We start from the raw sequence: 23,174 nt of genomic DNA on the forward strand, positions 1-23,174 counted from the left end.
TTTTGAATTGCAAAATACTGTCTTTATATTCGCGATAAGTTGCATAATCAAATACATGTTATCATTTTGTACAGGCAGTTAATAACATCAAAATGTGTCACAATAATTCATATCACCAAACATACACAGGCAGTCAGCAAAATCATATATACACATGCAGTCAGTATAACTTCACATCTACACAGGCAGTCAATGACAAAATATACACAGGCAGTCAATGGCATCAAACATACACGATTACAGAATATGCCATTTAGAGTTCGTCATCACTGTCCTGTGTGTCGTATCCGACAATATAGTCCGCATCGTTTTCACAGTCCGTTCCACACAAGCAAAGGTCGGTCAAATTGATTGGCAAATCGAATTGGTCGAATGGTCGATCGAAGCGATTGGTCGAATGGAATTGGTCGATTGGTCGAATCGAATTGGTCGGAATTGGCAAATGTAAACATTGATTTTCAGATTTTCCATGTAATAACGTTTCCAAAAATGTATAGGTTTGCTAATCTACCATGATTTTGAACGAAAAAACATAGTGAACCTGACTATGGCGACCTAATTTTCAATAGGGTTCTTCCATATGCCTAGTTGCACCCACACCAACTTAGAATTCGGTCCTTCGCTTACGCACGCACGGACGGACGCACACACGGACGGAGGGGAAAACCATGGTCCCCCTTTCGCTCCGCGGTGCGACGGGGGGACAATAATGCCTCCGGCCACCTTCGGGGGGCGGAGGCATGAAAACATGTATCAAAATCCGTATGCGTACATCTGGCTAAAATGTCATGCATGCTCCGTGGTCTTATAAGGTCTTGCTGTGATGAAACAAAAGGCAGGAATATTAATTAATAAACGTCTCCATCAGGAGCCATTTTCACACAAACGTGAGAACACATGACATTTAAAACAACGCAGATCAGAGCACGGGTCGCTCGTTATTGGGTCATCGCTTTATCGAAGTGTAATCGAAGAGATTTGATATTTATTAGACATAATCAGTAAAGAAATGAGACGGTACACGTGCACCTTTGCGATCAGGACAGGCCTAGAGGTTTTCACACTCACCTTGGAGCTGTATAGGCTGGGCTCGGATCTAGGCCCAGCTATAAACTGGCAAGTCGAGGCATCACTGTGTGTGCCATCCCTCAGATGGATGTTAAACCGGGCGTTCCGTCTGCCAACATTAGTTGATTAGATGGATGTTAAAGATCCCACGGTGTTCTTCGCGAGAAGTCGTGAGCCGTCACCTGCACCCTGGCCAAACGCCTCCTCTAACTTACAGGGGGCACTGCATCGGCACCAAAGCCATGCCCTCTCCCCTCCACCTTGCCCGAACCCCCAGCAAATAATCCTACCCATACTGATGTCCTACACAGGCAAGAAGAAGGTATACGATTACAACTGCAAAATAACCACATAAAGTGACCGCACAATGCACGAGGTGTGCGGTTAACGACGAGCAAAAGCTGCTCTCATAACATGAAACTGCTCTCACAACACCCCGCAGTTTACACTGTTTGTAAAGCCAAGAACTCACACTCCGAGGAAAAGTAGAGCAAAAGAATCCATCGACAAGCTCTACCAAAAATAATATTTATGTTGAAATGAAACTTTGTGAGCCCAACTGGATCACATTTTCAGTTCATAATTCTCCCATCGAACCTGAGCCTAGCAAGGCCTTTGATTTGATTGGCCTTTGATTCCCAAATCCAGACTGCATTTCACCTCCACAAGCCTAGGCCCATCTCGATACACCCCCGTATTCCTGCAACCTAAATCGAACATCATCTCAAACCGATAATCCACCAATTTGAAGCTCAACCCGGTTGCAGCTTCTGCTCTCGAGACACATATTAAATCTCAGCTCGAGCCTGTGGCCGAACAAGCTCCAAAATGGCTTCCAGCTTTTGCAAACCAAGACGTGCTTCAGCTCCGCCTCATAATTTGCAAAGCCAAGTCCTGAGTCCTGAAGCTTGCCAGGCTTTAAATATTTCAATTCAGAGCCAACAGACAGCGATGTTGCAGCCAAGCGGAACTTCGGCCTAAAGCAACAGAACTGAAGATTCTTCATCAGGAAGGTCTTGGATATAAATAAATAAAAATGTGGGAATCACAAAACTTAAATACCGTTCAAAAAACTATTTTTCTCTACCATCCCAGTCCCGTCCTACTGTGCATTCTTTTTGAACTTCAATTCCCATCCCCACCTGTATAGCCAAGTACAATGCCATTGAGTCTGCAAATTGCATGACTCTGGAGTTATATGGCTATAAACTGTCAGATCGGTTTACCTGCCTTAACCTGCCTTACAAATTCCAAATACCTGCCTTAACCTACAGTGGGCAATGCATCAGCGGCACAGCCATTCCCCCAGCAAATTATACGACCCGCAGCCATGTGCTGATATGGAAGAAGAAGAAGACCATATAAGTACAGCACTTACCTAGTCAATACTGTAATTCATTTTAGCTCATTTAAGTTCATACAGATCACGTGCTCGGTCACGTCCTTAAGCTAACCATGGTGATGCATATGTACAAAATGCATTATCCTGTTAAAATGCTGTTTCTTTGAACAACACTGAATGCACTACATTATCAGCTTGCACCTTATACGATTTCACAAGGGCTCACAATGTCTAGATTCTAGAAAAGAGCCATCTATTTATTAAGTATGCACCGATGGGGTTGTTGTGCTAGTGCAAACAGTGCATACGGGTGTGGGAGTGGGGTGTAGGTTAGGGGGACGGGGCAGGGAAATGGGAGGGTGGGGGAAGAGGGAAAGGCGGGATGTCAAAATTTCCACCATAATTGCGTACTTAAACGTACGGCTAGAAATGGCAAAAAGGTTTTCCTGCAATGTCAGTTATCCAAGCTGCATTTCCTGGATGTAGAAAGTCCATGATGCCAAGTGGGGCTGACTAAGGGAATGCTTAGATTTTGGCAGGGAATGCTCAGATCCAGTAGGATTTTGAGGCATCCCTGTGGAAGGTGGATAGCCAAGTTCCTGATGAGGTTGGCATGTGAAGATTTCCAGCCTGGTACTGAAGCTCCTTTGGGATCTAAGGGTTCCGCAAAACAAAGCTGTAAATTATATAAAGTTAAGCTGGCCCAGTTCAGAAGGATTCAAACATGTTTGTACTTGGCGATGAAAAGGCTCGTTGATATGACACATTAGAATTCAAAGAGGCATCTGGGGATGGAGCCATTTATACTTGACTGACTGGACAGTTCAAATTTGCAATAAACCCACCCCGAGAGTGGACTTCTCGGTCAAGGTGACTGAAGAAAATGTCATAACATTCCCAAATTTTGTCACATTGCCAAGGATTATTTTGTTTTTTTGGGGTCACAAAGCCTTCAAAAATGGCAGAAATGCCTTTGTCTTGTCCTCAGGTGTGTGGAGCCACCAATCGTGTCTTGACTTTTAATGCAGAAACAATTTTGGATGGCCTCATTGGGCATTCTGCCATTAAAGCTTGGCGGGCTTGGACACCCAAGCTAATACTTTAAGTTGGTCTATAACCGCTTTACTTCGTGGCTTTGGCTGGGCTTTACCAAGAGGTATCTGTGTCATCTACATCTGTTAACATCATTCCAAATAATCCGTTTTTGTCCCTATCTGTCAATGGTGAAGAATCGCTTTAATAATTCTAGGACACAGATCTTCACTTCAAATAAGCGACCAGATTAAGTATTTAAATATGCTATGAGGTTTTAAGTATTTAAATATGCTATGAGGTTTTAAGTATTTAAATATGCTATGAGGTTTTAAGTATTTAAATATGCTATGAGGTTTTAAGTATTTAAATATGCTATGAGGTTTCAATTATTTAAATATGCTATGAGATTTTAAGGATTTAAATAAGCTATGAGATTTCAAGTATTTAAATATGCTTTGAGGTTTTAAGTATTTAAATATGCTTTGAGGTTTTAAGTATTTAAATATGCCATGAGGTTTTAAGTATTTAAATATGCGATGATGTTTGAAGTATTTAAATATGCTATGAGGTTTTAAGTACTTAAATATGATATGAGGTTTCAAGTATTTAAATATGCTTTGAGGTTTTAAGTACTTAAATAACCTATGAGGTTTCAAGTATTTAAATATGCTTTGAGGTTTTCAGTATTTAAATAAGCTATGAGGTTTTAAGTATTTAAATATGTGATGAGGTTTTAAGTATTTAAATAAGCTATGAGGTTTTAAGTATTTAAATATGCTATGAGGTTTTAAGTATTTAAATATGCTATGAGATTTTAAGTATTTAAATATGCTATGAGGTATTTAAATATGCTATGAGGTTTTAAGTATTTAAATATGCGATGATGTTTTAAGTATTTAAATATGCTATGAGGTTTTTAAGTACTTAAATATGATATGAGGTTTCAAGTATTTAAATTTGCTTTTAGTGTAGCAGCATAGCAAACCTGTTGTGCATTTTGTGATACAAGCACCAAATTTGGCACAAATGTACATTAATATGTTGCGAACATTTTCAGATATTGGGCCACTTGAAATTCCGTAATTTTTTTTTTTCAAATTTTTTCAAATTTCGTAATTTCAAATTTTTCGGGTGACACCGTCACAATTTCGGTCTTCGAGGCCGGCCGATATAGTGGGGCGGCTTAGCCCAAATATTCAAAAGAATTGTGCATTTTGTGATACAAGCACCAAATTTGGCACAAATGTACATTAATATGTTGCGAACATTGTGTGGTCAGCAATGAAGACGAGAGTCTGAATTACATGTATGCAAAAGACCTTGTGAACCAGTGAAGCAAATACACGGGTAAGCATGAATTAAATCTAGGGCATGATATAATTTCCATGATGTTTACCTCTACACTCAATGGTGGAAGGAGGTAATGTTTTGATCCCAGCTTGTCTGTATGTCTGTTTGTCTGTTAGTCCACAAAATTCCAGACAAAGCTTGTAGTAGTGGTAGTTGTAGTGGTAGTGGTGATAACAGAAATTGTTATATAGAACTGAACTTATATTATTATTATATGCAGAAAATAACTTCATTTCTATATGCCCTGCAGTGGACAGGTTAATTGGTTTATGCACTGAAGGGGTCACCCTGGTGTGCACTGCTGTGTTCTGCCTCACTGAGTTGTTCAGGTATGATGTACTCAGCACAAGCTTCCGGTCGGCCCGGAGGTGGGGGTGCGGGGCCTGTCACGGAACGTCAAAACAAACGGCCTGCCGGGGCCGCCCAAAAGTCGGGCGTGAGGGGCGCGTCCACTAATGGAACGCCTCTTGCTTCCCAGATCGAGGGCCACGTGGTCAGGAGAACCTCGTCCCTTCCGGTCACACTTTGCCTATCGGCCGGCCTCGAAGACCGAAATTGTGACGGTGTCACCCGAAAAATTTGAAATTACGAAATTTGAAAAAATTTGAAAAAAAAAATTACGGAATTTCAAGTGGCCCAATATCTGAAAATGTTCGCAACATATTAATGTACATTTGTGCCAAATTTGGTGCTTGTATCACAAAATGCACAATTCTTTTGAATATTTGGGCTAAGCCGCCCCACTATTTGAGGTTTTAAGTACTTAAATAACCTAAGGTTTCAAGTATTTAAATATGCTTTGAGGTTTTCAGTATTTAAATAAGCTATGAGGTTTTAAGTATTTAAATATGCGATGAGGTTTTAAGTATTTAAATATGCTATGAGGTTTTAAGTATTTAAATATGCTATGAGGTTTTAAGTATTTAAATATGCTATGAGATTTTAAGTACTTAAATAACCTATGAGGTTTCAAGTATTTAAATATGCTTTGAGGTTTTCAGTATTTAAATAAGCTATGAGGTTTTAAGTATTTAAATATGCGATGAGGTTTTAAGTATTTAAATATGCTATGAGGTTTTAAGTATTTAAATATGCTATGAGGTTTTAAGTATTTAAATATGCTATGAGGTTTTAAGTATTTAAATATGCTATGAGATTTTAAGTACTCAAATAACCTATGAGGTTTCAAGTATTTAAATATGCTTTGAGGTTTTCAGTATTTAAATAAGCTATGAGGTTTTAAGTATTTAAATATGCGATGAGGTTTTAAGTATTTAAATATGCTATGAGGTTTTATGTATTTAAATGTGCTATGAGGTTTTAATTATTTAAATATGCTATGAGGTTTTAAGTATTTAAATATGCTGTGAGGTTTTAAGTATTTAAATGTGCTATGAGGTTTTAATTATTTAAATATGCTATGAGGTTTTAATTATTTCAATATGCTATGAGGTTTTAAGTATTTAAATATGCGATGATGTTTGAAGTATTTAAATATGCTATGAGGTTTTAAGTATTTAAATATGCTATGAGGTTTTAAGTACTGTCGACATCAAGTACTGTCGACATACACCTCAACATTTGCGGTCCCAACATTCACGGACCCCGTGTATTAGTGGTTGATGAAATGTGACCTCCCTCTACATTCATGGCTCTGTGCTTCGCGTATTCGTGTTTTTTGCGGGCACAAAAACATATCTTCCATGAGCCACAAGCATGACCTGCTTCTACATTCGCGGCCCTGTGCTTCACATTTCTACGTTTTTTTGCGAGCATACATTTTTTTGTAGCCGTGATATAAGTGAGCTGCGCGGCCTGTCCCACCATTCACACTATAAACCTAGCTGCTTGAGGAGGAGGAGGAGGAGGAGACGGGCAGTGATGATGAGGAAGAAGTGTCGAGATCCAATCTCATGGTGAAGTTTCTGGGTGAGGTGCTGCGGGACATGCAGGGAATTATCGACAGGCTACAAGATGCTGACCCAGTCATGGAGTGTTACCTCAAGTTCAAGAGAGGGTTCGATGACGTGATGCTCCCATAAAAGGAGCTACATCGAAAACTGTGGTAATCTGCCATGCAGCTCTCGAACATGCATTTGTTTCGCCCTGGTCCCTCCACGTTAGGGGCATCAGACCCCTCCCCCCCCCCCTTACTCCCTTCTGCCTCCCCCTCAGTGCACAAATCATCAGCGACCTCACCTGCGTCAAATTCATCAGTCTCACCCACATGCCTTTCAGTGCACGACTCGTCAGCACTCTCACCTACATTGTCTTCAGAGGAGTTCATTGAGTCACTGGATTTTAATTCATCATCATCATGACTTGAAAGGTTGTGTGTGCTTGTGTAAATAAATATTTGAAATGGTACCTGCTGTTGTTGTTTTTATTGTTTTACAGTATGGTTGGTTAAGCACTTTTAATAAGCTGTAATCGTATTCCTTCAATAAACATTGTAAACGGTACCTGGTGTTTTTAAATTTATAGGCATATTTTATGAAACTGTAATCATGTGCATTCGCGGTCGAGGTTTTTCAAACTTTTAAAATTTCCCCTATAAATCAGGAACCGCCGGGAACCTATCCCCCCTTTTTCCATTGAAACAATGCCCCTATATTTGCGGTGTCGACTTTCGCGGCTTCGCCATTAGCTGAAAATTTCACGGATCACGAACTGCCGGAAACCTCTCCTCTATTTTCCCATTGAAACAATGCCCCGATATTCGCGGATTCGACATTCGTGACATTTTCCTGGGATGTATCCTCCGCGAATGTCGATATCTGACAGTATTTAAATAAGCGATGAGGCTTTGAGTATACATATAAATATCCCCGAGATGGCTTCTACAGCATGTTAAGGGCACACTGTATTTACAGGCTATCTGTGTTATGGTATTCAGCATCAGGACCGAGAATAGGCTACAGGACAAAAGGCCAGGGAAGGTAATAAAAGGGATGCTGGACACATACAAGGAATCTGAGTTTCTTCAGAAGGAACTTCAACGTCGGAGGAGGTTATTAGGCCCATCTAGGCTGCACAATAGTTGCAACGTATGGTTGTTTGTCCACGCTCTATCCTTTTAAATGCTAAGCATCAAGCAAGGAAGCAGCACACACACCATTTGAAAAGTCCTTGTTGTGACTCCGCTTCGGTTCGAACCGGCGACATCGTCGACTCAGAGCGAACGCCCTAACCTTTGCGCCACATAGTCTTGTTAAACAAGATGATCCCGTAAAATACGGGGAGGTTGGTCCCAGTAGTGATGTGACACATCAACTTGTTTTCCTCATGCCAAATATGTCCTGGGCTCATACAGAATTGAGATTCGTAACCGCACAGACGAAAGCAAGGCCAATGCTCATTTCTGATAGGTACAATTGATGCTCCCCTTTGCGGATTTCATTTTTCACCCTCAAATCCACTAGCAAACCACATGTTCCCACAAACCTGTACCTTTAGAGTTTAGCGTCTTTTTAAAAACCGAGAAGATATTTTGCACCTTGCAGAATTGAGATTGTGCAAAGTACAATTGCTGAAAATAATGAGAGGGCAACATATAATAATCCTATATTTTGCTGGTCTGAAATACGAATCACATTTTTGGCCAAACTGTGAAACATGAAAAATTCGAAGGGCACACGGTAGAGCGCGTATCTCCGCCAGGCTGAACAGTTTATGTTTTGTATCCCACTGATAGGCCGGATCTGGATTCAGACTTGAACCAAAATCTAATCGGCTTGTTATTGTCACCAAAGCAACTCGTCCACCAAGTTTAGTCATAATTCGCCCACAACCTTTTGAAATAACATGTCATATACTGTATCGCTTTTCGCCCAATCTCTCAATGGTGAAGAATCACATAAAAATTAAATAATTCTCATATCCGAATCCATATTCAGATCTTCACCAAAATCGAATCGATTAGTCCTGGTCACACACACAACCGGTCCACCAAGTTTCGTCAAAATCCGTTCATAACTTTTTGAGCGATCGTGTTATGTATCGTTTTTAGCCCAATCACTCAATGGTGAAGAATCACTATAAAAATTCTTCTAGCCGGATCCGGATATGATTCTTCACCAAAGTTGAACCAATTCTTCCTTGTCACACTCACAACCTCTACACCAAGTTTAGTCCAAATCCGTCCACAACTTTTTGGGATATCTTGTTCACAAACAAACAGACAAACAGACGGGGGTGAAAACATAACCTCCATCCAACTTCGGTGGCAGAGGTAACTATATGGGTAGGAAAGGATGGGTGCCTGGTTATTGGTTGGGCAATCTGAACACGAAAAGTATTCTCACCGTGTTGCAGCCTGGACATGGTGCCCCATCTGGACCGTCTCCATTGTGGCAAGTTCTGTGACGCAGGCGAGTTCCACCTCCACATGGTGCGCTGCAGCTCCCCCAGGCTGACCATGGGGCCCAGGACACGGGCAAGGGACAGTGAGCACGTTCGTTACAAAACCTGGCCGAGGCACAAAAAAACAGGCAGTAGGGGAGGATTCAGGAGAGCGACGTGAAGAATTCCTTTATCTTACTGACTGCCTGATTCAATGGCCATCAGGATCATCAGCTGGGAATGGGTCCATCACCGAGGTTTCGACTCTTAGATTTCCTAACCCTTCCGAATAGTGGGTCCACAACCTTAGTTGAGACTTTTTTGTATGCATGTTTTTTCGAAACAAAGAGGAGGATATCAGAAAAGGAATGTGGAGACAAGAAAGGAAACTCACATTAAATTAAGGAAACACAATTAAAAACAGATTCCTGTTGTTATTGAACGGTCATCATGGAGTGGAGTGCACAGTTCAATGTACTGTATCGTAGTTACGGTCCATGGATCGACCCATAGGTTACCCATAGGCAGGATGGTTCATTTTGGCCAAAGCATATAAAGGCCTACCCACAACAAAATAATCAGCAGAAGACTTCTTCCAGTAACTCCAAAAAACGGTAATTACGCTCAGGCTTGCTTTCTTTTCCAGAAAAAAAAGAAACATGCAAATTAAGTACTGACTCTGCAATCCATGTGATGATTTCTAAGACACACACTGAGACAAACGACGTTGCAGGTGTGCGTGATGAAATATTTCTGATCACGTTATTATGCCTTACACTCAACTTGGGGAGACCGAAAGTAAATTGAGAAAATAAATGTGGGTAGTTAATTCCAGACCAGTTGCTGCTATTCCCTCCTTACTTCTCAGCCAAATCACATGATATCCTCACTTTTGTTGGACCCAAACAGCATCACAACCTCTCATTCCTTTCTCTTACTCCCCTGACACTCCTCCCCCTTACATTCCCAGATAGTGCAGTTGCGTGTGTCAGATCATCAACCGAAGCATGTGCAGCTGGACGCATACCGTAGTAGAATGCAGCAAGCAAGTAAAGGTAAACAGGGAAGATAGAGAGAGAGAGAGAGAGAGAGAGAGAGAGAGAGAGAGAGAGAGAGAGACAGACAGACAGAGACAGAGAGAGAGAGAGAGAGAGAGAAAAAAAAAATCATAAAGGTACTATCTTACATATACAGCAACGCTACAAATACACCGTGGTCACCAGGCCGCATATCTGTCACATATATCTGTGTTCTTATGTTATACCCAAAAAGGCAATGCTAGGCCTCGTACACTCACTCTTCAACAATAATGTCCACACTGAAAAGGTAAGTGCAAACCAGATTTACCGTAAGGTATCCCATAGCTTATTCAAATGCAAACCAGATATAATTAATATTTATAGTTGCCACTGCAGGTTCGCTTGCATTTGTCAAACTAAATATGATGTGTGGCCTACAACTCAAGACACTGCATTGACATCCCAGCTGCAGCGTTGCAACATTGGCCGAAGGCTGCAGCGTCTATAAGGACCTGGATTCTAAGCTTCTGGAAACTGAGCTCGTCCCAGGAAGAATTACATTGTCGAGAGTTAATTGGCTGTAAAAACCCACCTGGCTCACTTATGATCTTCAGGTAGGAGTTAAATTCACAGTAAGTCCCAGGATTGATGTGAAAAATACAAAGCAGTAATTGGTGTCACAAACTCCTCTCAAAGAGTAAAGGGAAGCAGTCATTGGTCACGTAGGATTACAATGGCTTTCAAGTCTATGTTAGCTCACAGACAGCAGTTTCAGTCGTACGACTCTTCAGCAAGACAAAGGTTAAGACAAAGACAATGATAAACAGACAAGCAAAAATAGGATGAAGAATAAGTAAACAAGAAGACGTCATGCGGAGCACGATACTTGCAAAATCCGACCCCCACCCCCAAGAAAAAAATTCCATTGATACAGCAAATTGTCCATTTCATCAAGATTAAATTCGACAATCTTGATCAAGGCTCTGGTCAACAGGTAGAAAAGTGACGATTTTTCAGATGAAAAATGATGATTTTGGAAGGTTGACCTTGAGTTGACCTTTGACCTTTTGACCTCAAATAGTTCGTTTCCCTATTTAGTGACAATGTGCAAATGCTGTTCAATTTTCAAGTCAATCAGATGAAAATTGAGGATTTTAAAAACTTGGCCTATGTTGACCTCAAAAATAGTTGGTGGTTGAATTCAGTGACCATATATGTAAATCCTCTTAGAATTTCAAGTCAATCAAATGAAAATTGGTGATTTTAGAAATTCGGCCTATGTTGACCTTTTGGCCTATGCTCACCTAAAATATAATTTGTGGTTGAATTCAGTGACCAGATATGCAAGTCATCTTCAAATTTCAAGTCAATTGGATGAAAATTGCTGATTTTAGAAATCTGGCCTATGTTGACCTTTTGGCCTATGCTCACCTAAAATATAATTTGTGTTTGAATTCAGTGACCAGATATGCAAGTCATCTTCAAATTTCAAGTCAGTCGGATGAAAATTGAGGATTTTAGAAATTTGGCAAAGTTGGTGACCTTTGGCCTATGTTGACCTTTTGACCCCAAAAACAATAGGCTTCTCAATTGGGACGACCTATACAACTTGGTGAAGTTTCGTGACGATCGGTTTAGAATTGTGACCTGTAGGCCGGTGACAGACAAACAGACAGACAGAACCACAAGCGCAACCGACCAATATACTCGAAAAATCTTGGATTTTGTAAGTAATGAGAGGATGTGGAAGAACGTAAAGCACCTTTCCTCACGGTTCTGCCCCACACAGACACGTCCTCCATGGCGCGGAGTGGGGTTGCTGCAGCTGCGCTGGCGCACACGGAAGCCGATAGCACACGAGGTAGAACAGCTGGACCAGAGGGACCACGGTGTCCAGCCGCCATCCCTATAAAAAGCACACGTATCGAGTGGTGCAATTCCGTAGATCATACCTGAAGCTCTCCTCGTCGTCTATGCCGATCCCGTGGATCATGGGACACACCTGGAGCAGTTCGAAACCTGCACGGTGTTCCCATTGCACGGCCGTCCGCCACAGCGGGGCTTCGGGTTATTGCACGACCTCTGCCGACACTTGCAACTCCCTGTGGCATCCCCGGCTGCCTGGTCGCAGAGACTCCAGCTTCCCCAGGGCCCCAGGCTCCCATCTCTCGTCAAATTTTGCACCTGCAATCATGTAGAAGTGGATAAATTAGACAAGTCTGATTCCTTAAGGACCAAGGAGTTGCGAAAGACATGGCCGTGAAGGAAACCACAACAGGTGAGGGCGAGACGACCGGATGTAAGCTGTAACACGTGCCCTTTTGCGGTTTGTTGTCAACGTATCCAATCACGTGACTGTTGTCGCGAAGGGGTGCACTAACCGGAAGTTACGTAGTTCCGCGGGCGCCTATTAAAGTGAAATATGCTTCAAGGTTGTACAAAAATGACAAATAAAATGTGTAATAAATAAAACGTCAGCTCAGTTAATGAAATGTAAAAAAGAAAATAAAGAAGAAGCTTGTTTCAACAAAAGATACTGCTGCACACAAACAAGTGCGGAGCCAAAAGATACAAGGACCTAATTCTGGCATCAAGTCCAAGGTTGGGCTGAGACAGAGCAGGTCGAGCTGGCCCTGAATGAAAAATCATCGCCGATAGGAAACCACGTTTTCTGGGATCACCTCCAAAGAACATTTGTGGAGAGAGAATTCAAAATTTGGACTCCATTTGCTGGGAATATGTGGAAATAAAATAATAGTCGAGTTCACGATGTTAACAAATATAATTTCGTTCAAACTTTGGGAGATTAGCAAAACTATACATTTTTGGAATATTCAGAGCATGGAGAATCTGAAAATCAATGTTGGCACAGACACCTGCATGGCCGCCATTTTGGATTTTCTAAATGGCCGCCATAAAATACATATTTTGCGCGATCTCGGCTTCTAGTCAACCTAGAGACTTAATTAAATATGCTAATCCTATGTTTTATGGGTCAAGGAATCCAATAAAGGCCTCAAAATAGTGCTCAGGATTATAGAAAAGCAACAAACAAAGGTAATTGAAAACCATTGTCTTTATATTTGTGATATAACTGTATTACATAATACATGATATTGCAAGTCCTTTGAAGTTATAGGTTGTTATAGGAAGTTATAGGTAGTATCAGATTGAACTATAAGTCCTATACACAGGATCTACGAGGTCTATACCGTTCAGGAATATGCTTTTACAGATCTTCATCACTGTCCTGAGTGTCATTTTCGCAAAGGTGTCTACGCAAATGTAAACATGAATTTTTGGATTCCTCATGCTCTGAATATTCCAAAAATGTATAATTTTGCTAATCTACCAAAATTTTGAACGAAAAAACATAGTGAACTTGACTATAAAGGCTAAAATTTATTTGAGGAGGACACAAGTGGTTTCGAAATAAGTCAGCTCGACTAATACTTTACAACCATTGATTTGGTGGTTGCCCTTCGTATCTGCAGAAGACCGTAGTTTAATCTGCTGTCAAGGAACTTCCAAGACCTGACCACTTGCAACCCGCAGTTCAGTTCGGGCAGGAATTTCTAACCCGCAGTTCAGTTCGGGCAGGAATTTGGAATTTGATCATGGTGTCGGAGATAACTCATTTACTCTTCACACAGGACACGGAAAACTTTAACGTCCAATAACTAATGCTAGCAGATGGGACACCCAGCCTAACGTCCATCCGTAAGACCCCGGCCCACCGCCATCTACCCAATCCATCCAGTTATCAAGCCTTTGCAAATCTTCACCTTATGGTTGCGCTTTCTTACCTGTGGGGGAAGCGGATGCTAATCACAGCACTACACAAGCGGCACTCCCACCCTACCTAATGTCAACCTCCATGCACAATCAGCCAGATATGGACTCACACAGGAACCCTCACCGGACATGCTGAAAGGTCTTGCTCCCAGTGCCCACCAGTGATGGCCGTTCCATCCTGCCATGCAGTACATAGGCGCAGTGCCGAGTCCCACCCACAGTAAGGGTCCCGGGCCTGCAGACAGGCACTGTGGAAGGTTGACACACGATGATTAAACTTGATTATCTCGGTGCAACTTAGAAAACTGTAACGAAGTAATTGATGCAGGGAGCTAATGATGAGCCATTCATACAGAAATGCTGAAGAGGTAAAATCAAACACTCACTGCAAATTCACCTGTGTGTTGTGTGCATGGTACAACGGGCGAGTGGGAGTCGTGTGACACCATTAGGTAACAATACGAGCAGGGCAGTGCCATCAGGAGCGAGACGCAGGCCCTGAATGTCGCCACTCTCACCCATCGCCACAATCTGCAACTCCTCAATCAAACAGGGTCTTCGCACGGTGTCAGGCCATGTCAGCACTTTCAACACCGATCCACTGTCTGCTCGTGAGAGACACATAGTGCGATATCTTTGTTTCCGAGTCACTACTCTGAGCTATAGTACAGTCACGTGAAAAAGTAAGTACACCCCATGTAAAGTTTTGACTTTTTCAACATATTTCAACATACAGCTATTTGATGTTCATTTCAACAATATTGATAGATAAAGGTGATATAATATAACAAATATCATGAAACATTTACATTTTGTAGTCCATTGTATAATTTAAATAAACATAAATGCAAATTTCGCATGTGGAAAAAGTAAGTACACCCTTGGCTCTAATAGGTGGTATTGCCCCCTTTGGCAGAAACAACCTCAAGAAGACGTTTCTTATAACTGTGTACCAGTCTCTGACATCGACTGGGATAAATTTTTGCCCACTCCTCCATGCAGAATTCTTTCAGCTGTGCGATGTATGAGGGGTTTCTTGCATGCACAGGTCGTTTCAAATCCCCCCACAACATCTCGATTGGATTTAGATCCCCCAGTAGGCACACAGACATTGGATCCACGTTGAATGAACGTCAAGAATCGACGTGGACCTGAGGTTGAAAACGAGTTGGATTTGCAAATTGGATCAACGTAATTTTTCCAACGTCGAAACAACGTCGAATAAACGTTGATACAATGTCACAACAATGTCATTTATTCGATTAAAAAATCAAGCCAAGCTGCCAACGGTGAAACAACATTGAATGACTGTCGGGTTTTGATGTAGGTATTAATGTGGTTGGGTTTTGGTTATCCGACGTCGCGACCTCATTCCAACCGTTATTCGACGTTGAAACAACGTCGTGTGCCCGCTGGGCCGGGCTTTGACTTGGCCATTCCAGAACCTCCATTTCTTTCTTTTCAGCCATTCCTTGGTGGATTTACTGGTATGTTTAGGGTCATTGTCATGTTGCAAGGTCCACCTTCGGTTGAACTTCAACTTTCTGACAGATGTCCTCACATTATCCTCAAGCACCCTCTGGTACAATGAAGAATTCATAGTGGATTCTATGATGGTGAGCTGCCCACGCCCTGATGCAGCGCTGCCCCAAACCATAATATTTCCACCACCATGCTTTACAGTTGGTATCAGGTTCTTGTGGTCAAATGCTGTCTTTGGTTTTCGCCAAACATGTCTTCTGGTACTGTGGCCAAATAGGTCTACCTTTGACTCATCTGTCCAGAGCACATTGTTCCAGAAATGCTGGTCTTTGCCTCAGTGTTCATTGGCAAACTTTAGTCTTGCCCTGATGTTCTTTCTGGACAGCAAAGGTTTCCTCCTGGCACACCTCCCATGTAGATCAAATTTGTGCAGCCTCTTTCTAATGGTAGACTCGTGCACTTTGACATGAACAGTGGCAAGAGCTACCTGTAGGTCCCGTGATGACATTCTGGGGTTCTTCGAGACTTCTTTCAGCATCTTGCGGTCTGCTCTGGGGCTGAACTTGTTGGGGCAACCTGGCCTGAACAAGTTGGCAGTTGTTTGGAATCTTCTCCACTTGTAGATGATCTTCCGGACAGTCGAATGATTGATTTCAAATTGTTTGGAGATCTTTTTAAATCCCTTCCCAGACTCGTCAGCATCTATAACCTTCTTTCTGAAGGCCTCAGAGAGCTATTTTGATCTAGGCATGGTGACGCCGCACACTTCAACAACAAAGAGCAAACCAAACTAAATGTCTGACGTTTAAATAAGACAGGTTCCTCCAAGATCCTCTCTGACGATGTTCTAATCATTTTCACCTGAGCTGGTGCCCCTGATTCTAATTTTAGGTATTTAAAGTAGTGATAAATGTCGGGGTGTACTTACTTTTTCCACATGCGAAATTTGCATCTATGTTTATTTAAATTATACAATGGACTACAAAATGTAAATGTTTCATGATATTTGTTATATTATATCACCTTAATCGATCAATATTGTTGAAATGAAGATCAAATAGCTGTATGTTGAAATATGTTGAAAAAGTCTAAACTTTACATGGGGTGTACTTACTTTTTCACGTGACTGTACATCATGAACATGAATTGCATGAGAAGAGACAACAATGGATTGTTTTGTAACCAGGGTTGTTTTTTTAACTGCTCTTCTTCTTCTTCTTCTTTAGTATGCAGAACATTGCTGCATGTGGCATGATTTTGCTGCAAGCATAACTGCTGCTGATGCAGTGTACCCTTTTGGTTACGGCAGGAATTTGGAATATGTTCATGGTGCCGGGGATAGCTTGCCTACTCTTCACGAAGGACACCATGAGATCTTTAAGGTCCACCTACTAATGCCAGCAAATGGGCCACCCAGTTTAACATCCATCCGAGGGACACATTGATGAATCACCCTGCCTGCGAAACACCAGGGTGGTAGTTTATAGCTAAGTCGGGATTCATACCCAGGCTCAACTGTTCAGACGTGAGTGTGCACACCTCTAGTTTATCCGACCAGTCCATTCAACTGCCGAAGGAATTGACTGCTTTGTGGGTTTAGAGTTGTGCACCATTTGGACTTGGACATCTCGGAAAAAAACGTATACTCGGAACAAATCAATTTGTGGATATTAAATGCGCAGGTATCAACAAATCATGACGGCGGTGCCTCGGTTGTAAAAATGCAATTGCCTCCCAAACTATTATTTGATGCGTATTTTTCAACTCGAGCAAACCGAAAACATTAACCTCCGGTAACCTGGCTTACAGACGTTCACAGATTACTATTGGAATTTCATTCCAGCTCTGAACTGATGACCACGGCATACAATTACATCACAATGGAAATGACACTAAAGGACCGAGACAGTTGGTAGCATACCGGTGGCAGTAAAGATAACGTGTAGTGTCTCTCCACCCGAGCTCCTCAGCACATCCACAGCCAGGTGGCTGAGGCTCTGACCGAGCTCCATGACGAGTGGATCGAAGAGAGGCTGGATCGTTTCCTCCTTGAGCAGCAAGCGCTGGGCATCCACAAGGCTGAGCTCTGTCAGTTTCGTGTTTGGTCCTTCTGTGACCGTCCCACACTGCAGGTGAGGATGAAATCACCGTATATCCCCATTCCACATGATAACATCACACTGTATACATAGGATTTGTCTACAGGTATGATCAAAACTTATATCGAATGCATTAGGAAGTCTGCGGTAACTGTTGTAATCATCTATATGGTTGACTGAGGTAGTAGTACCGTAATAGTTGCTTCATGCGGTTGATGTGATTTGGAAGCATATTTCTGACCTGGAAAGTCGGGTTTGGATTAGGACTGTGCAACCAGGGACCACGAGATGCGTCTTGCGTGAGGAAGTCTCCTGCAAAGGCCTGAGAGATGCTGCTCATGCTGTAGATGCAAATGGCCGAGGACCTCAGGTCTCCTCTGTACAACACACCCAGGCACGCATAGACTTCAGTTAGACATATTAAAAACTGAAGGCACCTTCCTCTACTCCCCTTGGCTCATGAGATCATGTACTCTTGAAAGTTTGTCTCCCTATTTAATGAATGGTCTTCAGAGATCCACCAAGGTGCTACCACATGTGGCCGTTTCATCAAGCAGATTGATATGGCCAGAAATCCACCATCTCTTCCACGAATTGGCCGTCACTTAATGACATAGGGACTCACTTTTCAACAAACTACTATTCTCAACTACGCATCCATCTCTGTTGATCTGCATAAAATAAGCAACTGGTCATCTACGTGGAACAAGTCGTTTAATGGAAGAAAGACCCATATTCTCAAATCTGCATTGGTCTTCACGGCCTTGTAGCATACCTGCCTGCTGTACTGCTTGAGCATTAGGTTTCCTTTCACCAAGCCCAGATGTACTTGGACCAGGGTGGGGGATTATAGGTTCGTTATTGTTATTGCCAAATAATACTAATATTATTATTGTATTAATATTACTAGTATTAATTAATATATGCTTTGTTAAAATGTTATCATTGTTTTTGTTGTTTCTTTTGTAATTAGAATGCTATGATGTGGAAGGACCTATTGAGCTGCTCAATACACCTTAACATGGCATGCGTTAAAAACATGGGAATTCTTTCGGATTATTTGTAATTGTTTAGCCTAATCAGCTCAGGAGATCATGACGATCATTTTGATGTGTCACGTCCCACATCAGAAAGCTCCGGTAGAACCCCACAAATAACATGCCACACACACGCACACCCCTCATGCATATGTAATAGATAGAGCACGGTGAAGCAACCATTGATTGGCAACAGTTGTGCAAGAATAGACGGGCCTCATGGCCTGCATATACTTTCCTTATAAGGGAACTCATATTATTATTCTTTAAAACGGCTCTTTACTTGCCCGTGGAACTGTCTGCCGGAGTAGGTTTTATAAGCTCTTACAGGATTTCAAGTCTGCTGCCCTACACCAGCTCATGGACTTTCCTTTCCCGTTGCCACTATACTGAGCTCTACGACAGCTTCTGAAACCCATTCCTCATCGTTCTCCTATCATTTCCACGACGTGAAGGAAAAAGGAAGATACTGGTGTACATCAGTGTTCATTCACGTGAATTACAAGGACATCAATAGAGAGAGGACAACTACATACACGTATAACATATGGGATTTGAACCTGGATTCCCAGCATCGTGGGCGACCGGTTCAGATGGGAACATTAAACAGGCTGGCCCAAGCCTATCCACTAACTCTATTTACTCTCTCTGTCCATTTACTCCTACCTCGTCTGAAATTCCTTTCTCTCTTATCCATCCGACTCCACCGTCCATTTTCTCCAGTATCCTCCCCCTCTAGGTTTACACATTTTAATTTCTCTCAACAACTCCCCTCAACCACGGCTCCCTCTCCTCCATTTTTGTTTGAAATATCCTCTTCGAAGGCAACATATTGCCATCCTCACCTGTCATTGCCCTTGAACTTTTTTGTCACTTATAATTTCCGTTGAGCACAGACTGCAACAGTACACTTAACGTTAAAAGTGATAACAACTGATAAACGTGACCAAACATGGGGATACCACTCAGTGGTGTGATGGTTAGAGCATCCGCTTTGAGTTTAGGGGTCGATGGCTCGAATCTCGGCCAAGTCATACCAAAGACCAACAATGGTACATGATGCTTCCTTGTTTGGGATAAATGGCCTCCTCCTGCATTGAAGTTCCTTGTGAGGGAACCTGTATTACTACAGATGCTTGTGACTATGTTTGGAATAACTTTTGTTTGGTGCTGGTCGTATCACAGGATTAGATGGGTTTCAACCCAAGGAATAAAAGGTCCTTCATGATCCACTATGCATTCTGTGATAGTTGTGGTGGAGGTGGTGGCCCAGCCTTTTTTTTTACAGTGCGTCAGGGCCTCAAGAAAAGTTGAGTGGTTACGGAACAATCCTGAATAGATCACCACTCCATCACGAGGTGCAGCCATGGGAACTGAACCCACCCCAGTGACGACAATGCAACAAAGCTTTAGCCACTTCACCAAGAAGCTGCTCACAGTGATAATGATCCAAATTATTTTGTGATTTATGAAGACAGTCAAAAAAACAAAGCATGGTATGTGTCACGCAGCATGGCTGCCTGTTCTGAAACGACCGGTCATGTACACAGCTTACCTGCCTCCCGTGAAGAGACCGTAGAGAAGGCCAGAGCTGGGCAGCAAGACTGCAGCCCTGAGCTCTGAGAAGCCGTGGCTATTAGATCCTGGTGCACGGCACACCAGTCTTGCCTTGCTAAATGTCGTCCACGTATCTTCGAGCAGAAAGTGGCCACCCACATCGTTACGGCAAAGGCGCGCGATGCGCGAAGCTACCCCGGTCCCGTCTCCGCAGGCTTGTAGCTCCATCGCAGTCTCGTGAAACAGAAAGAAGATGAAAGGACCGGACTCGAATGCCGACACAAAAGTCGGTTCTGGAAGGTTGGATAGATGCGGATGGTTGAAATGTTGCATATGAACACACAAGTTAAAAAGGCCTCCTTCAAGAATTTTGACAACTGTTCCCTGTTATGCTCACCATTCAGCCAGCGTGAGTTATATTGTGCTGTGCGTAGAGAAGGTGAGCCACCCAGGCTGCGATAGATCGCAGGGTCTCTGCCTGCAAAGTCTATCGCCGTAGCGACATACACTTCTCCCCGTTCCGTCGACAAAGCTGCCAAGCTCTGGCTTGGGTCGTATGGGCAGCGAGCCACCCCATTGATCCTCTTGAGTTCAACGCTCACGTTCTGACGCTGAAAAGATTATTGAGGAAGAGGAAAGTTGAGGGTTTAAAGTTAAAATTAAAAAGGAGCTGAGGGGGCAATGTGTTCATGCTAAGGAAACAGAAAAACTAGAAAACAATACCGACATTATGAACGTTGCTCTAATTTGTATCATTAAGGCAGTAACTGCCACATGGAATATGCTAGGTATCCCAGAAAATAGTACCATAGACACACCATGTGTGTTCATGATATTCTGAACGAGCTTTTTCATTGTTACTCATCCGATCCGATGTACCACACCCTGTGATACAGAGCGTTGGTTCTGCTGAAACAGCTTCTAGGCCTGGGGTCATGCTGGGCAGTTGGCCATCCATCTTCCAGCAGTAGTGAGGGCAGGAATTTGCAATTTGTTATTGATGCCCGGCAATAGCTCACCTACTCTTCCGCGAAGTACACCATGGGATCCTTAATGTCCACCAAATAATACTGACAGACGTGACACTCCGTTTAACGCCTGATCTGGCCTGATCTGGCTTCCTGCGAAACACTGGGCTGCCAGTCCATAGCTGGGTCAGGATTCTAACCCAGGCTAGACAGCTTAAAGTCGAGTGTGCGTACCTCTAGGTCAGCCTGTCGGCCTTGTTACTCATCATATGATTTCATAAACATATTCACTTGGGTGGTGTCTCCACCTTGGGTGGAATCTCCCTCGATGAAGCTAACTCTGAGGGCCTTTCACTCACTCACCGCAGGCAGGTTGGTGGTCTTTCTGTCTTCTACCGACTCCTCTCCGGTCTTGCTCCTCCAGCTCTCTCTGGGCTCTGTCCCCCAAATATTCCTACAGGTCGCACAAGATCTGCCTGCAACCCTCTTATGGTGAAACTGCCAAAATCAAGACTTTCTGTTCACCTTCACTCCTTCATCCCTCTTTTCTCCCGCCTCTGAAACAAACTCCCTCAATCTCTTCAATCCCACTCCTCCCTCCAGGTCTTTAAAACAGCTGTTCACCACCATCTCTTATCTTCCCCCATCCAAAACCTTGATCTTTTATACCTCTGTTAATTCACCCCAGATCCACTTTTTTGAAATACCGACTTCTTTCCTCTAAGTCCTAGCAGTGTCCATGTGTTTTCTACCTCTCCCACCCCCACCCCCCTTCCCATGCCTCCAACCCCAAAGCCCTCTCCCTCCCACAGATCTCCCGATGTCCCTGCTCTCAAATTTGTACTTGTGTGCTTCCCCCTCTCCCCATCTTGTCTCCTGCTACCTTTATTTTGTCTTATGTGTCCGTTTGTTTTTTTTTGTCATTAATGTTAGGTCTTACATGTTCGATCTTACATTACAATGTTCGATCTTGTATACAAGAAAATATACAAACTTCCCTGTATGATAAAGATAGAATAATGAATGATTGAATGATCTGAATCAAATTAAAACAGAACAAATAACCCAGTGGCAATTAATACACAGAATACGTTTATTTGTGTTTGTTAATGGGGCAATGGTGATTGAGGTCTTGTTTTCATTGCAAGACATGTTTTACTAGCATGCAGCCATGATCAGCACCATAGCGAATCAAGCCACCGGGGCCTGGCGGAGAGGGGCACAGCTGCAGAATCACTCGACGGTGGCACCACTCTCTTCCAAAAACACTCTGGCTCTAACCTGAGGCAATAACCCCATCGCTATACCACTAACCCCAGTGGAAACTTTATCCACATGCCAAAAAGCTGTAAACACCCATTAATTATAACCTTGGTCAACAACTGGATCCTTAGCCTCAGACAATCATCCACAGCCTATTGGTGGTCACTTATTGTACACCGAGGATTACCGCAGGCATTATCATCATCGCTAATCGTAGGTTTAAACAATAACCGGAGCCCAAGATCCGAGAGATGACAAAATTGCTGTGATGCCAAGTTTCGTTACAATTTGTGGGATAAAAACGTTTTTTGACCTGGAACAAGAAAATGAGGAAGTGTAAAGTTGGAATCAGTAAATACTTTTCAATCCAAGCTACCTTGCGGTAAAACGGGATTCGTGCAATCTTTTACAAGCTCGTATCTGTTTGTCCCGCTGGGAAGGTTTCCAACATCGCCACCATAATAATACGTAATGAATAATAATATGTAATAATAACAATAATAATTCCCTTACAAGGAGCTTGAACAAAGGAGGAGGCCATGAGGCCAACAAGCCTATGTAATGGTCACCAACCTATGTTTTTTTGCCCATTCTCTATCATTTTTCAATGCTTAGCATCAAGAAGAGAAGCTGACTTTTTTAATTGTTCGAACCTCCAACCTCCCAGACTCAGACGCTCTAACTATTACACGAGCGAGTCTGGTGCGAATTTGATTACAGGGGCGCCAATTTGATTAATGCACCTGCATGAAGAAGTAAATGTATTTTATTTGCCAGATGGAGGGCGCCCCTTGAAATGAACTTTTCTAGAGCATCCC

The 23,174-nt window shown here is 42.6% G+C and overlaps 1 protein-coding gene across 1 annotated transcript in view; it reads right to left on the reverse strand.

Annotated features, from left to right (window-relative positions):
• LOC137433910 (semaphorin-5A) overlaps positions 1–23,174 on the reverse strand; it is an 86,472-nt gene that overhangs the window by 12,406 nt on the left and 50,892 nt on the right. The window contains 9 exon segments of the mRNA XM_078769170.1: positions 9,100–9,262; positions 11,918–12,061; positions 12,158–12,339; positions 14,075–14,198; positions 14,348–14,555; positions 17,354–17,558; positions 17,773–17,908; positions 20,124–20,418; positions 20,523–20,736. Of these exon segments, the coding sequence (XP_078625296.1) occupies positions 9,100–9,262; positions 11,918–12,061; positions 12,158–12,339; positions 14,075–14,198; positions 14,348–14,555; positions 17,354–17,558; positions 17,773–17,908; positions 20,124–20,418; positions 20,523–20,736 (1,671 nt within the window).

Source organism: Myxine glutinosa, unplaced genomic scaffold (genome assembly GCF_964187855.1).
Source record: "Myxine glutinosa unplaced genomic scaffold, kmMyxGlut1.1 SCAFFOLD_1607, whole genome shotgun sequence".
NCBI lineage: Eukaryota > Metazoa > Chordata > Myxini > Myxiniformes > Myxinidae > Myxine > Myxine glutinosa.